This window comes from Typopeltis vanoorti, chromosome 5 (assembly GCF_054136105.1).
Source record: "Typopeltis vanoorti isolate ZY-2024b chromosome 5, IOZ_Tvanoo_1.0, whole genome shotgun sequence".
Classification (NCBI taxonomy): Eukaryota; Metazoa; Arthropoda; class Arachnida; order Uropygi; family Thelyphonidae; genus Typopeltis; species Typopeltis vanoorti.
The window spans coordinates 68011930-68027066 of NC_143553.1; the positions used below are offsets into that span (position 1 = coordinate 68011930).

Genomic DNA, 15137 nt, shown 5'->3' on the forward strand with positions numbered 1-15137 from the left:
TTGATAGCACTGTACTCCAGGAAACAGATGAAGCTAGAGATTTAGGAGTGGAGGTGGTAGACAGAGTTAAAGTTTAGAGGACGTATTCCTAAGGTAGCACATAAGATTACTTGGTTACTAAAGAACACATTAACAAGTAGAGATAAGGAAGTTGTAATTCCTCTTTATTAGGCCTTGATACACCCACATATGGATTACTGTGATCAAGTCTGGTCTCCTGAGTTTCTTGGGGATGTTGAAGCAGTGGAGAGGATTCAGAGGCAAGTGACCAAAATGGTGAGTGGCCTATGGAATGTCCCCTATGAGGATAGATTGATGGTGTGTGGATTGCAGAAGTTGGTTGAGAAAAAGAGGGAATATAGTGGAATCATTTAAGTTGCCTGAGGGATTTTATAACATAGATACAGGGGAAATGTTTCAGCATCTGGCTAGAGGGACCAGAACAAGGGGGTCATCCCTGGAAGTTGAATAAAGGTGTGGTCAAGTAGGGGTGTGAGGACTAGATTTTTTGCTTGGAGAGTGGTGAATGAGTGGAATGGGTTGCTAGAGTCAGTTGCGAGTGCTTTTTCTGTTAATGAGTTCAAAGAGAGGTATGATAGATTGAGTTTCCCGCGATGAGTCTTTGGACTCCATGGAGGTGTCTGTATAATAATAATAATAATAATAATATACCTCCTACAACTTCTGTATTTAAAAAAGATTTTAAGAATGCAATCTTTCTACCTTGCATGAAGAATGTTATAGACAAAATGGCAAAGTGACTCCATGAGTACAACAATAAAGTGGCTTTTTTACCTTTGTATAAAATTTCCAGATTCTTACATTCACGAAAACCTCCACATCATTACATGAAAAAAACCAGACATTTATGAGATTGATTGCTGTTGTGGCATTTGCTACATATCACAGATGGGAATGGTGGAGAATATCTGCATCTCTAAACACGTAAGAGATGTTGAAAATAGAAGGATGATAACTCTATTCCAATTATCAGGAATTAGGTTTTCTGAATTATTCTGTGTAATGAATGTATAAATCAGGTTTGTCATCCCAAACAGTTACCACAGGCTATCAAGTAGTTTGCCTCATATTTATGATCAATATGAGGCAAACATGGCTCATATTGATCATAAATGTTTTACAAGAAAGTTCAAGGAAGCCTCACAAATGTTGTGTATCCTACACAATTTAACAAAAAATCAAGGCTTAATCCTACAACAAGTTTTGTCTACTTTCATTAAAAATCTGTCACGGACCAAGTATATGATATGTATAATGCTACAGAACGTGACAACAGCAACTAGCATTGTTCCAACACATGTACACTAATTAATTTAATATTTTTATTCAGATTATTTATTTATAATATTCAGTTGAATATTATAAATAAATACACCAATCTGAATATTATAATATTCAGATTGGTGTATGAATTATGAAGTTCTGATAACATCTAATATGTGTAATTAATTGCTTTTGGTCTTTTGTTATGTATAACTTTTTTTTTTTATTAGTACCCCTGATAATGTAAGTCTGATGACTTACAGAACTTGTAGCATTATATTTTATCATCATCATCATCAAATTCCTGCCATGTGCCCTCAAGGGGGTGTACAGGATATGATAGTACTAAATGAAAAATTTACATCATTACTAACTTCCTATCTACAATTTTCCTCCAAATCAGTCTGTTACTTGTCAAGACTCCAACATTATCAGATCTTATATTTCTATCGTCTAAGGCACATTGTACCGTATCAATCCACCTATATCTTGGTCTTTCTCTGGGTTGTTTTCCTGCCAACCTGGCAGAGAACACTTGTTTTGCTAATCTCTCCTCGCCCATTCTGTTGAAATGACCATACCACCTGAGATTAGTTCTCTGCTAACGCATTCCTGGATGCTGACAGTATCAAGTTCTTTCCTAATATCCTCGTTTTTAATATTGATATTGCCATTGATGCCATCTGTTTTATGCCTCTAATCTTTCTCAGGACTCTCATATCTGCAGTCTCTAGTCTTTGGTCAAGTGTTTTACTTCTGACCCAGCTCTCAGATCCATAAATTAAAATTGGTTTGAACACTATCTTATATACAGCTAATTTAGTGTTCCGACTAATTTCTCTCTTATTCCATATGAATTTATTCAACTGACTTCCTACCATACCAGCTTTGTTGATTCTGTTGTCAATTTCCATATTTAAATTACCATCTTCACTAAAAATCGTGTCTAAGTAAGTGAAACATTTTACTTGTTCCACAGGTTCTCCGTTCACAAGGCAGTTGACATATTCAACGATTCTGCCTATTTTCATTGTCTTTGTCTTTTTATTGCTGACCTTCATACTATATCTATTACAACAGTTATTCAATTTAGTCAGGGAATCTTGCAGACTTGTAGCAGATTTATTTAGAAGTATAACATCGTCCACATAAAGCAAAGATATTAACATCTCCAATTTTGATATCATGTTTAATACCACTTTCCTTCATAATGTGATCCATATAGATAATGAATAACAGAGGGGATAATGTACATCCTTGTCTCACACCAGATTTAACATTAAACCATCTTCCTGTACTTCCTTCAATTCTAACTGCTGACTTACAACTCAAATACAGACTAAGTATTGCTTGATATAATGCCCCATTGACACCATATAACTGTAGCGTATTGAATAGCTTCTCTCTTGGCACCTTGTCATATGCCTTTTTCAGATCGACAAAACTTAAATACAGATCTTTGTTATATTCCCATGCTTTCTCGACTATTTGTCGTAAAGTGAAGATCTGATCCTGACAGCCTCTACTTGGCGTGAATCCAGCTTGTTCTTCACCAAGCTTTTCTTCTACAATTCTTCTCAACTGTTTCTCAAGTATACTGGCATAAATCTTACCAGGAACACTCAGTAATGAAATACCTCTGTACTTCTCACATTCAGTTTCATTTCCCTTTTTATATATGGGTACTATGAGAGAGCTCTACTCCAATCATCGGAAATTCGTCCCTCGGTCCAGGCCTTCTGAACTATGCAGTGCAGCTACTGTAGGACTTCTATACCACCATACTTCAGCATTTCTGGTCGAATATCATCTACTCCTGCTGCCTTTCCACATTTCAAGCCTTTGATGGCTTTTTCTACTTCAAATATGGATATGTATTCCTGACTATTTGCCTGTTGAGTGTTTTTTACCACTGTACTATCACTGCTTGTTTCATTTAGCAATTTTTAGAAGTAATTTCTCCATACTTCCAGGATATCTTTTTCTCCCGTTTTCGTATGACTTTATCATCTCTAACTCCTTTACTGTACTCTTTCCTCCATTTCTAAGCTTCTTCAACATCCTCCAGAATATTTTGACACTTTCTTGATATTTATTTTCTGTGTTCTTACCAAAGTCCTCTCATGACTTGTGTTTAGCTTTCTTACGTTTGTCTCTGTATTCTCTACAAGCTGATTTATATGCCAGGAACTTTTGATATGCTTTCTTCTTTTCCTTCACTGCCTCTTTGACTTCCTGTGTCCACCATGGAGTTCTGATTTTTCTATCCTTGCAGACAACCTCACGAAATGCCTCTCTGGCTGAATAAGTAAATGTTTTCTTCAGGGCTTGCCACTGAATCTCCAAAGTTTGGTTCCTGTTCTCAAACTCTCATTTTTTCTTGAATAATATTTGTGTATTTTTTTCTACAGTTCACATCTGAGAACTGGTCAACTTTTATTTGCTTTAAAACTTTCTTACATGTTTTCTTTTCAATATGAAATTCAATTTTATCCTGCTCAAGACTAAATGATGATCACTTCCAATTTCAAATCCTCTGTACACTCTGGTGTCCTGCACCAGTGAGAAAACATCACTTTCAACAATAACGTAGTCAATGAGACTTTTCTTATTCCTTGCCTCTTCTCTCCATGTGAAACTTGTGCACATTTTTATGTTGGAACATGCTGTTAGAAATAACCAGTCCATGTCCTGAGCAGAAATCCAACAGGTATTTGCCATTATTGTTAGCTTTGCTATTTTCTCCAAATTTTCCCCAACTATTTTTGTATGTCTGACCTTTTCCTACTCTTCTGTTTAGATCCCCAACAAGGACCAACTTTTCATTTTTCATTGAGTCAGTTGCTTTTTCTAAAGCCTCAAAAAATTCCTCCACTTCTACCTTAGTAGAACCTTCTGTGGGACCATAGGCACAAATAAGTCTCATTGTCCAGTTTCCCCATTCTCATATTTGTCCACATTACTCTACTTGAGACTGACTGCCATTGAAGAAGATTAGCCTCGTATTTTGTGTTGAATACTATGGCTACTCTTTCTTTTCCTTGATTGTCATTGCCTGAATATAACATTTTGTATTTATTGCTCAGAAAGATCTCACCAGTTTTTGTCTTTTTTTGTTTCAGTCACCCCTATTTTGTTGATCTGGTACTTATCTAATTCCTCAGCTAGCTCCATTTCTTTGTCATTCAGACTTCTTATGTTGATAGTACTGATCTTTAACTCTGGTGATGTTGAGTTGGGGTGTGTTTTCAAATTTGTTTGTGTTCAGATTCATTATATTTTATTCAACTTGTTAATTAGCTTAAAACATGTGGTCTCAATACTGGAAACTCTACAAAATAAGAAAAAATTAAGTTCAGACAGTGAAGTAAGGCCTTAGCTCTTTCTTTAAACAAATGTTAAAATTTATACTGACATCGATGACGTGTGTTTCAAAACATAGGATGTTGTGGTCTGTATCTATTGAGTGCTGTGTCAAGCCAGATTTTTCAGATTTACTGTTGCTAATATAAGATTGGTGTTCTTGTATTCTGTTTTCTACAGAGCATCCAGTTTGTCCAAAGTAAGATGATGACAGTCACAAGGAACTAGGTAGACATCAGGGAGAGTTACAGGAGACTGTTTATGTTAGATACCATGCTTGATAATTTGTTGATATGAAAAAAAGTAGCCACTAAATTTTATTTCTTTAGCATTCTGGAAATGGGTTCTGAGATGCCAGAAATGTATGTGATTGGAAATTGATACTGTTTCCTTATTATTTGAGGTAGGATTATAGGAATTAAACAGCTGTTGCATAGTTCTTTCTGAGAAACCATTGAGTTTCATATATTATTTGATGTTTAAGAGTTCCTGCTGTAATGGTTGAAGTATAGAACAAATAGTATGAGCAGGTCACAAGGAAGTTTATTCCTTGTTATTTTTTTGTGTTAATTTAAAGAAATTTTTATACTGCTCGAAACTAGATGGCGATTGCTCCATATATCAAATCCAGGGATAAGGAAGAAACTTTTATTATCTTTGTGTTCTTTTTCATATTATTATTATTTCGAGCAACTCCAAGGAGTCAACAGATTCATCGAGGGGAGGCCTAACGTCATATCAAGAACAACTATTCGACATTCACACAGTATCTATCATACCTCGCCTTGAACTCATTCACAGTTGTAGCACCCATAATAGACTCTGGGAGCTTATTCCACTCATTCATCACTCTCCAAGTAAAAATACTAGCTCTAACACCCTTGCTAACCACATTCTTGCCCAGCTTCCATGTATGGACCCTAGTCCTCCCACCACCAGTCATATTTTCAAAAATATCTTCTGAATTAATCTTATAGAAACCCTTCAGTAATTTGAATGTCTCAATCATATCATCCCTTTTTCGCTTATCAACCAATTTTTGCAACCCACAAATCTTCAACCTGTTCTCATAAGGTTCATTCCATAGACCTGCTATCATCTTGGTCACTCGCCTCTGGATCCTCTCCACCTCCTGCCCATCAAGAAGAAACCCTCGCACCCATATCTGGGCACAGTAGTCTAGATGGGGTCTTATCAAGGCTTGATATAGAGGAACAATAACTTGTTTGTCTCTGTTTGTTAAAGTATTTTTCAGCAACCAAGTGATTTGATGAGCTGATTTAGCCACTTTTGCGATGTGTCCCCTAAACTTCAACTCCCTATCCACCAACACTTCCAAATCCCTGGCCTGATCGATCTCCTGGAGTACGGTTCCACCAATGTGGTACACTGCTGCTAATCTTTTCACCCCAAAATGCATAACCTTACACTTTGCCACATTAAATCGACATCTGTTTTCCTTAGCCCAGTCCTCCAAACTATCCAAATCATCTTGCAAAATTTTGACATCCTGTGCACTCACTATTGCTCTACCCAACTTTGCATCATCAGCAAACAAGTGAACACTTCCTCTCAGATCCTTTCCTATATCGTTAATGAACAAATTGAAAATGTTGAAGGAAGTATGTTCATAAAATACTGCTCCCTCTTCTAATCTTAGTATAAATAAACAATCCACACATCACACATCATAGAACAGATGACTACAGGTTCTTTCTCAGATTATTCTTTGCAAAAATCAGCCTATGTTTGATTGTTATTGACAAAGAGAAGTCATCTATATACTTGGACACAAAGCAAATGACCAGAGAGGAATCTGGTGATCCATCTGCGAAGGAAGAAAGTACCATAAGATAATAGTTACGTAAGTAAGCTGCTGTACCTAACCAAATCATATGCTTTGCAAATGTTGAGAGAAACCAGTCAGATTTCTCTAAACCTATCCTTGACTTTTGTCCAAAAGTGAGTGATATCCAGATCTGTTTTGAATCCCAAGTGGTGAAAGTCATACTGGTGGTCATTAATGACTTGGACTTCTTGGTAGTAAAAAAGTTATTTTTGAGAGAATTCAGGCAATTTCAATCACTGATTTGAATGTTGGATTCCTTCCATTCTGTAGTATAAATGCTGGATGAATATGATAGACTATAAAGATGACATAAGATAGATGTTAATCGAACACAAATTTTAAGAAGCAAAATATTGGGAAGGGAAATGCAATCATGAGATAATATATAGTAGCCAAACTCTTAATGCTTGCTGGTAAAGGATTAGAGGAGGTATGCAGTGAGGTGTTCTTATATAATGCAATTCAATTTCCCTTGGTTACTTAATTTATAGTGAATACATCTGTTTCAGCAAATGAACAGTTTCTGGATGCAGATTTCGGTCATATGTTAGTTTGCATACATAGCTACTTAATTTTCATTGGTAAAGAAAAAAAAAAGTCATCCAATCAAATTGAATCATTGTATTTGATGGTTTGCTATGTGATTAGTTCTATAATATGATTTCATTATAGTGGTGTTTTCTATAGAGTATCTGCTGTAATAATAATAATGAATGCTTAAATATGGCAATAAAATTTTGAGCAACTACAGAATATAATTCTCAAAGTTTGGTTAGATGTCAGAATCACAGATGATTGCAGTAATGCTGTTATTGTTTCTGAGACTTAAGCTTCTAACTTCATCCTGCAAAAAAAAAGTGAATCACATTGCTTAAGTAGGTAGTAATCCCTCCTTATGTATTTTAGGAATCCATGTAGAGGTTTTTATGATTACTTTCTCTGTTAATTTTGAAATGTAATTTTGAAGCTAAGTAATGGCTAAGTGCAATCTTTTTCAACTTGTGAATCATATAGATAGTGGATTCATTGACACCATTCTGAAGACCAGTATGTCAGAGACGACATTCTCCTTATATTTCCTAAAATCACTTTTTTTTTCCCTTCAGTCTCTCCATTTCTCATTATTTTACAAGATTTTTTCACTGCTTAAAAAGTTACATTATATTTTGGTACCATGCTCATTTAAGGATGTTTTCCAAAGATAAAAATGTATGAGGAAATACAGTAATTGGAATAGACCAACATGGGTAGACACACTAGCTATAGAAGGTATTCTATGCCATGCCAGGTGTTTGGTCTATTGAATAGCTTTTAGTTTGAGTTGCTTTAAAATTTTGGATTATAAGTTGTAAGAATAATTGCATCATTAGGTCAGGTTCTGAAGTGGGTATCTTATTTATACATATTTTCCATGTTAAGTGAAAAGTATTGTAAAAGTATTTTTGGTATATGAGTGAAATTATATCTTATGATATAATTTCTTATGATATAATTTTATATCTTATGTGTATATCAGCATGGAAGAGCACTACAGATCTTTTTATTTATTTATTTTTATTGCACTTGATATGTAAGCTGATACAAAAAATACTCATTAGAAATATAACTTTGATAAGTTAAATTTAAAATACAAATATAAGAATATTTTTGTAGTTAGGTGAAATTTTAGTGGACATGATCAACACTGTGATGAGTGTGGATAGAAGATTATTGAGGGCTGCACAGGCAGAAGATAGAGCATGTTCAAGGTAAATAATAAATGTAACTGAAGATGATGATGATCTCCTAATGATAATGGTGTTTAATATTATTTGGAACATTTAATATTTTTTCTATATCTGCATTTAAAAACAAGGAAAGCACATCCTTATTTTAATTTATGGTTTTTCTCAAATTAAAAGTAACTGGTAATTAATTTACGGAATTAACAACGCATATAAAGTAAATTAATTAAAGATAACTTTAATGAATCACTTCTATATTTCGACAATGTCACATTGTCATCTTCAGGAACATAAAGATATGGTATGTGCACTAAAGGAACTAACAAAGCAAATGAGGAAGAAATTAAGACACTAATTTTGTTCCTAAAGTCCTAATGGTGCCCTCTTGCGGGCTAATTTGGTAGTCTTGGCCGTTGGGCTGAAGTTCTCATAATGAAAGTCTCCCAAATTTGGGGCAGTTTCATGCACCCAAATTTGTTGAGGTTAGGAACGTTTTTTAGAGCTGCTGAAGATTCTTTGAATAATCTTTCGTATTTAAACTTGCTGCGATGGATTATTTTTGTCTTCTTCCAACGAATTTTATGGTGGGTATCTAAGGCATGGTCTGCCAGCCCAGAGCGGCTGTACTGGTGAAACCGGATGTAGTCTTGGTGTTCTGAAATCCTGATATTTGTTGTTCTGCCTGTTTGGCCAAAGTAGGACAATTTGCAGCTGCAAGGGACCTGGTATACACCAGGTAGGTCTAGGTGAAGTGGTTGGTCTTTGGTAGAGCGGATAAGGGATGCCAACTTTTTATATGGTCTGTAACAGGAAGTAAGGTCATATTTCTTGAGGATATTAGTTATTTTTTCAGAGGTGCCCTGGATGTAGGGATAGTGATAGACTTGGTGTAGTCTTTATTGTTGAGGGGGGGAGGGGGGTTGTGGTTTTCAGGTTTTAGTATTTTTTGGATTTTTTTGGGGTTATAGCCATTGGCTAAGAAAGTGTTGAGGATGTGGTTTAGTTCCATAGTCAGGGCCTTGTCATCTGAGCAGATTAATTTTGCCCTGTTATATAGTGTTTTTATCACCCCATATTGTTGTGAGGGGGGGGGGGTGGGATTGCTGGTGAATGTATCTGCCAGTGTGGGTGGGTTTTCTGTAAACAGAGAAAACCAAAGATCCATCAAGCTGGCGGGTGATTAAAGTGTCTAGGAAGGGGAGGGTGTTGTTTTCCTCTTTTTCTAAGGTGATCAGCAATCCCCCCCCCTCACAACAATATGGGGTGATAAAAACACTATATAACAGGGCAAAATTAATCTGCTCAGATGACAAGGCCCTGACTATGGAACTAAACCACATCCTCAACACTTTCTTAGCCAATGGCTATAACCCCAAAAAAATCCAAAAAATACTAAAACCTGAAAACCACAACCCCCCTCCCCCCCTCAACAATAAAGACTACACCAAGTCTATCACTATCCCCTACATCCAGGGCACCTCTGAAAAAATAACTATTATCCTCAAGAAATATGACCTTACTTCCTGTTACAGACCATATAAAAAGTTGGCATCCCTTATCCGCTCTACCAAAGACCAACCACTTCCCCTAGACCTACCTGGTGTATACCAGGTCCCTTGCAGCTGCAAATTGTCCTACTTTGGCCAAACAGGCAGAACAACAAATATCAGGATTTCAGAACACCAAGACTACATCCGGTTTCACCAGTACAGCTGCTCTGGGCTGGCAGACCATGCCTTAGATACCCACCATAAAATTCGTTGGAAGAAGACAAAAATAATTCATCGCAGCAAGTTTAAATACGAAAGATTATTCAAAGAATCTTCAGCAGCTCTAAAAAACGTTCCTAACCTCAACAAATTTGGGTGCATGAAACTGCCCCAAATTTGGGAGACTTTCATTATGAGAACTTCAGCCCAACGGCCAAGACTACCAAATTAGCCCGCAAGAGGGCACCATTAGGACTTTAGGAACAAAATTAGTGTCTTAATTTCTTCCTCATTTGCTTTGTTAGTTCCTTTAGTGCACATACCATATCTTTATGTTCCTGAAGATGACAATGTGACATTGTCGAAATATAGAAGTGATTCATTAAAGTTATCTTTAATTAATTTACTTTATATGCGTTGTTAATTCCGTAAATTAATTACCAGTTATGTCTAACCAACGTATAAGTCTTACCACTAGAATCAAATTAAAAGATCCTTTTCATGAGAAATAGCATTTTACATATGGATTCACCATCTTTCAATTTGAGATTCTCTTATCTTCTATCAAAACTACAAGACACTTGGCTGTATCCAGGAGCCATTCCTTTTTCTTATGTCCTTATATAGGTTCAAGTGAACCTATATCTGCTATTTGGTCCATATATATTTGTTGGAGGATCCCTGGTTCTCCAACAATGCCAGAACAGTTTGAGACAAAAGTTTATGAATTGTGGTCCTCTTCACTAATTTCTTCCAATCTTCCTTATTCTTGGCTAAAATTTTTCACTCCCACATCTTTAATATATCAGATTACACCAGTTTCTCATCTTAGTTTAAGGTCTTCCAATTTTCCTTTTTCCTTCTAGTCTGATATTATTATTATTGTACAGATACTTCTATGGGGTCTGCAGACTCATTGCAGAGTCCCAAACTATCCATACAATATATATTGTACATTGAAATCATTGACAGACAAAGCACTCGCAACAAACTCTGGCAACCCATTCTGCTCATTCATCACTCTCCAGGCAAAAAATTTAGTCTTCACCTTTGCTAACCAAACTCTTACTCAATTTAGGTATAGTCTCTTGTTGTTTCTCCTCTTGAGAAGTGCTGAAATATTTTCTCTGCATCAGTCCTGTAAAATAATAACCCTTTCAGTAATGTTTTAATGTTTATTGGACACCTGAACTGTCCTGTTACTATCCATATAACATGTCCAGCCCAATCTAATCTGCTGATGTTAAGGAACATGATAATATCTGACTCATTTATACTTTGTATAATTTGTGGTTATAGCTTTTCCTCCACATGCTAAAAATGTATATGAGAACCATTTTTCCCAATAACCTAATCTTTCACTTGACTTTGATAATACCCAGATTTCAGACAACATATGTTAATAATGGTGTTGCAAGTATTTTGTATACATCATCATTACTTTTTTTGTTTTGCTTGAGATTAAATGCAATGGTAAGTATTTTCTAAATCCATGGAAACCTTTTTTTGCAGAAAGACTATTTTTGACCTCAACACCAATGTCATTTTTTCATTATTTCTCTTATTTCAAGTATGTAAAACTATGTAAAATTTCAAATTTATGGGATGTAGTTTCTGTTTGAGAAGAATCAGCAACACAAGCTTTCCTAGTTACCAGCATATGTTTTGTTTTTATTTTAATCTACAGATGTAGCTTCTTTGCTGCTTTTCTAGACTGATAACATTTTTTTTTTAAAATTATTTTTTTCTTTCTTGTTTTTGTCCTTATAATGTCTATATCATCAGCATGTATCAGAATTTTTACTGACTCTTAGAAGATAGATCTTATATTAATCCCAGCATCTCTGATAACCTTTTCAAGTGTTGTATTCAACAGAAAGTTGGGTAAGGCATCCCCACTATTGAACACTATTTTTCTAAGTATTCGACCAGACAGTATATTCTGATTTGGCTAAGAAACTATATGGGATGTAATATCCCTTAACTTAAACAAGTTATATGTCGCCGAATTGAAGCCTTTGGCTCTTCACATATCTAATAATTTATTAGAGCACCTCACGGCAGTACTCGTAATAGGGGTACAAGTTCTGTTCGCTACAAACTTGATATTAACTAGGTCTGGCTACTCACTGATGAGACCTCAATAAAGGTCGAAACCGGTCTGGGTAGTGACCTTCTCTCATAATGTGAACAAAAATACAGTTCCTAGGAGCTAAGTTCACATTATGGGCAAATATCAAGAATAGTGATCGGAGCTCGCTCCACCTCTACCACGAGTTGCCCCAGCTTTTACTACCCTTTGGGATCAGTGCTGCAGTATCCAGGTATTTGCTTACGCTTGGAATCGCCGAACTTTATATATAGTTTTTACTATATTCGGCATGAAACTCTTTGAGTTTCTTATTCGGCTAAGAAACTATATGGGATATAATATCCCTTAACTTAAACAAAGTATATTCTGAATTTTAATCTTATGTCATTTATTTTGTAGCTTTGACTAGTGCTATGAATTGCTGTGGGATCTGTTATTTCATTGCAATATAAATTAGGTCTGTCTTTGAACTGTGAAGGGGTGATGCATTTAAATTCCAGATTGATTGCGTTTTTAAAGTATCTGGCATACATTGAAAATCTGGTCACTTGTGAATCCTCCTTGATAGAATCCACATTGATGATCATAAATGGCATTCTCTGCTTGGTGGAAAGTCTCTTGAATAAAATGTTGGAGAAAAATTTATAGCTAGTATACAATTCCCTTATAATTTGGGGAATCACAACACCTTTTTTATGGATAGGACACACTGATGCTGAAATTCCATTCTTTTGGGATTGTTTCACTGATCAGTTCTTGGCAATAAGTTGGCTCAGCTGCTTGAAATATTCTATACCTGCTTTTTTAAGGTCTGCTTATATCAGATCAATTGTTCTAGAGTTTATTGATGGTCTAGATTTTCTTCTAGATCCACTCACTATTTTATTAGTGTCAGGCCATCTACTATGTTAGGTTAGGTTAGTCAGTAGTTCATTAAAATATTTCATGCTTCTGTCTGGTACCATTTCATTCCTGCTCAAATTATGTCTTCTTTGTCCCTACATGATATTGTCCTAAGCTGAAAATCTTTCCAACTCTTATTCAACCTTTGATAGAAAGATCTTTCATGTATGCTTTGAAGATGCTCCAATTCCTTAAGTTTATGTATGTTATATTTGTTTGTTTCTTGGGCACTTTTTTTTTTCTGGCCATACAATACTCCATTGCAGCTTCACAAGTGTGATTCTTGCTGTTTTCTTTTGTATGCCTCATTGTTTGATGCCATCACTTGTTCATATTCTGCATTAAACCAAAAACCAATAATAATTATATACATCTCTTGCTGTTTTCTTAGAATTATGTCTGCCATTGTTATAACATCCTTCAGAATTTCTCGTGCTTTATTGACTCTTATTGTCATTTAGACCTGGCTGGGATTTATTAATTCTTTCACAATATCTGGCTTTAACTTATTCTTTCAGTCTTTCATTATTAAACTTTCTAACATGGGATCTTTACATCTTGCATTGGGGATTTGGCTTCTGATCTTTGGTGTCAGTAAATAATGAATGGTCGGAATTAGTATTTGTTCCTCTGTAGGTTCTGATTTCTGTCATTTTGAGCATTGCATCTATTGTGAAGGTCGGTGATTATTTTGATTAAAGGTCTTTCTGTCAGGAGACTTCCAGATCATTTTATGATAACTTTATGATTAAACATTGTATTGCCAGATACCATATTTTGGCTAGTTGATCAGTCTAGTTCCATTGTCATTGGCCTCATTAAGCTGCATGATTGACCTGTTCTCCATGGGTACTCCCCCATAGGTCTTATCTCAGTTGTCATAAAAACAAGACTTTTTCAACACCAATCACATTTTTGGAGTAAGAGTACAGATGATGCTGTAATTGAGAAACTGTCCTCTAAAATCAGCATATTCTATTCTAGGTGATTTTGCTTTAAAATGACCTAGAATATGTCACCTAGAATCACCTGCAAACATAAGTTCTTTAGACAGCTGTAAAATATTATATTGTCCTTCTTTATAATTCCATCTCATTTCTCATTTTGCAGTATTGCGTAATTTGTACTCGACTTCTCAAGCAACATTCTTAAGGCTCCAAGTTAGAGAGAGAGAAAGGGGGGGGTTGTATATTCCATAATCCAATTGAGTCCTTTCATCATTTGTCATTTCATCATAATTCAGTCCATCTGGCAATTGTTTTCTCAGATTTGGTAACAAGATATTTTTTCCAGAATGAGATCAGCACTATAATTGCTAATTACATTACACCACTGTAGATGCCTTGTATGAGTCCTGAAGGATTGATATTTTCTGTTAGGGTAGTCTCCCTTAGCTGACTAGTCCCAAATTTTAATGCATCAGGAACTCACTTTTCACCCTTGCAACTTAGCTGTAAAAACACTGCCAAGGAGCCATGGCAAGGACATGCATGCATTGGACTTGATAGGAATAAACAGTTTTACCAACTTTTCATAGGTACACATCTGTCAGCAAGAACCACACTCTTCAGACCACATATTACCCTCTTGACTCTAAATCCTGTTTCGACAATGGGAAATAAGTCAGTCATAGAAGTATTATTCCATTGCCCTTATCTTGGTGCTCTCAAAACTGATGAAGACCAGTAGCAGTTGACTTCTTCACTACCTTGAGACTCATTTAATTAGTGATCACCAGTCTAGATTCTGCTGTTCTCTCTATAGCAGATCTCCTTGATAACCTTGTTAACCTTTAGACACAGCCATGGAAGGATTTGAAGAAATTTACATAGTTGCTCTTGATATTTCAAGATGTGATTGTGTCTAGCATCAGGGTCTTACCAAGCTGCTATCTTATGGTCTCCTCATGCTCTTTGTGATTGGATTTCTGGTTTCCTGTCTGGCCATCCATCATGTGTCATCATGAATAACTTTTCTTTCATCAGATTTCTTTATCACTGTAGCACCCCAGGATTTTGTACTTTTGTGTGCACTGTTCCTCATTCAGTCAGTGATTCTCTCTCACACTCACAAACTTCAAATCCTGTCTGTAGTTATGCTGATGACAATAGTTTCAATTCTTCATTTGAAAAACCTTGTAGTACTCATGCTTCAAAGTCTTTCTTAACCAATATCTTAAACACTGATCTCCTCACCTCAAGTGGGAAGAAGAT

The 15137-nt window shown here is 35.7% G+C and overlaps 1 protein-coding gene across 2 annotated transcripts in view; it reads left to right on the forward strand.

The window, feature by feature from the left end:
* The window catches only part of Remo (Remoulade), a 338339-nt gene that overhangs the window by 148517 nt on the left and 174685 nt on the right, over window positions 1-15137 (forward strand). For both annotated transcript variants that reach the window (XM_090393156.1, XM_090393157.1), the window contains exon 10: window positions 8150-8244. In XM_090393156.1, coding sequence (XP_090249282.1) covers window positions 8150-8244 — 95 coding nt within the window. The remainder of the gene's footprint in view (window positions 1-8149; window positions 8245-15137) is intronic.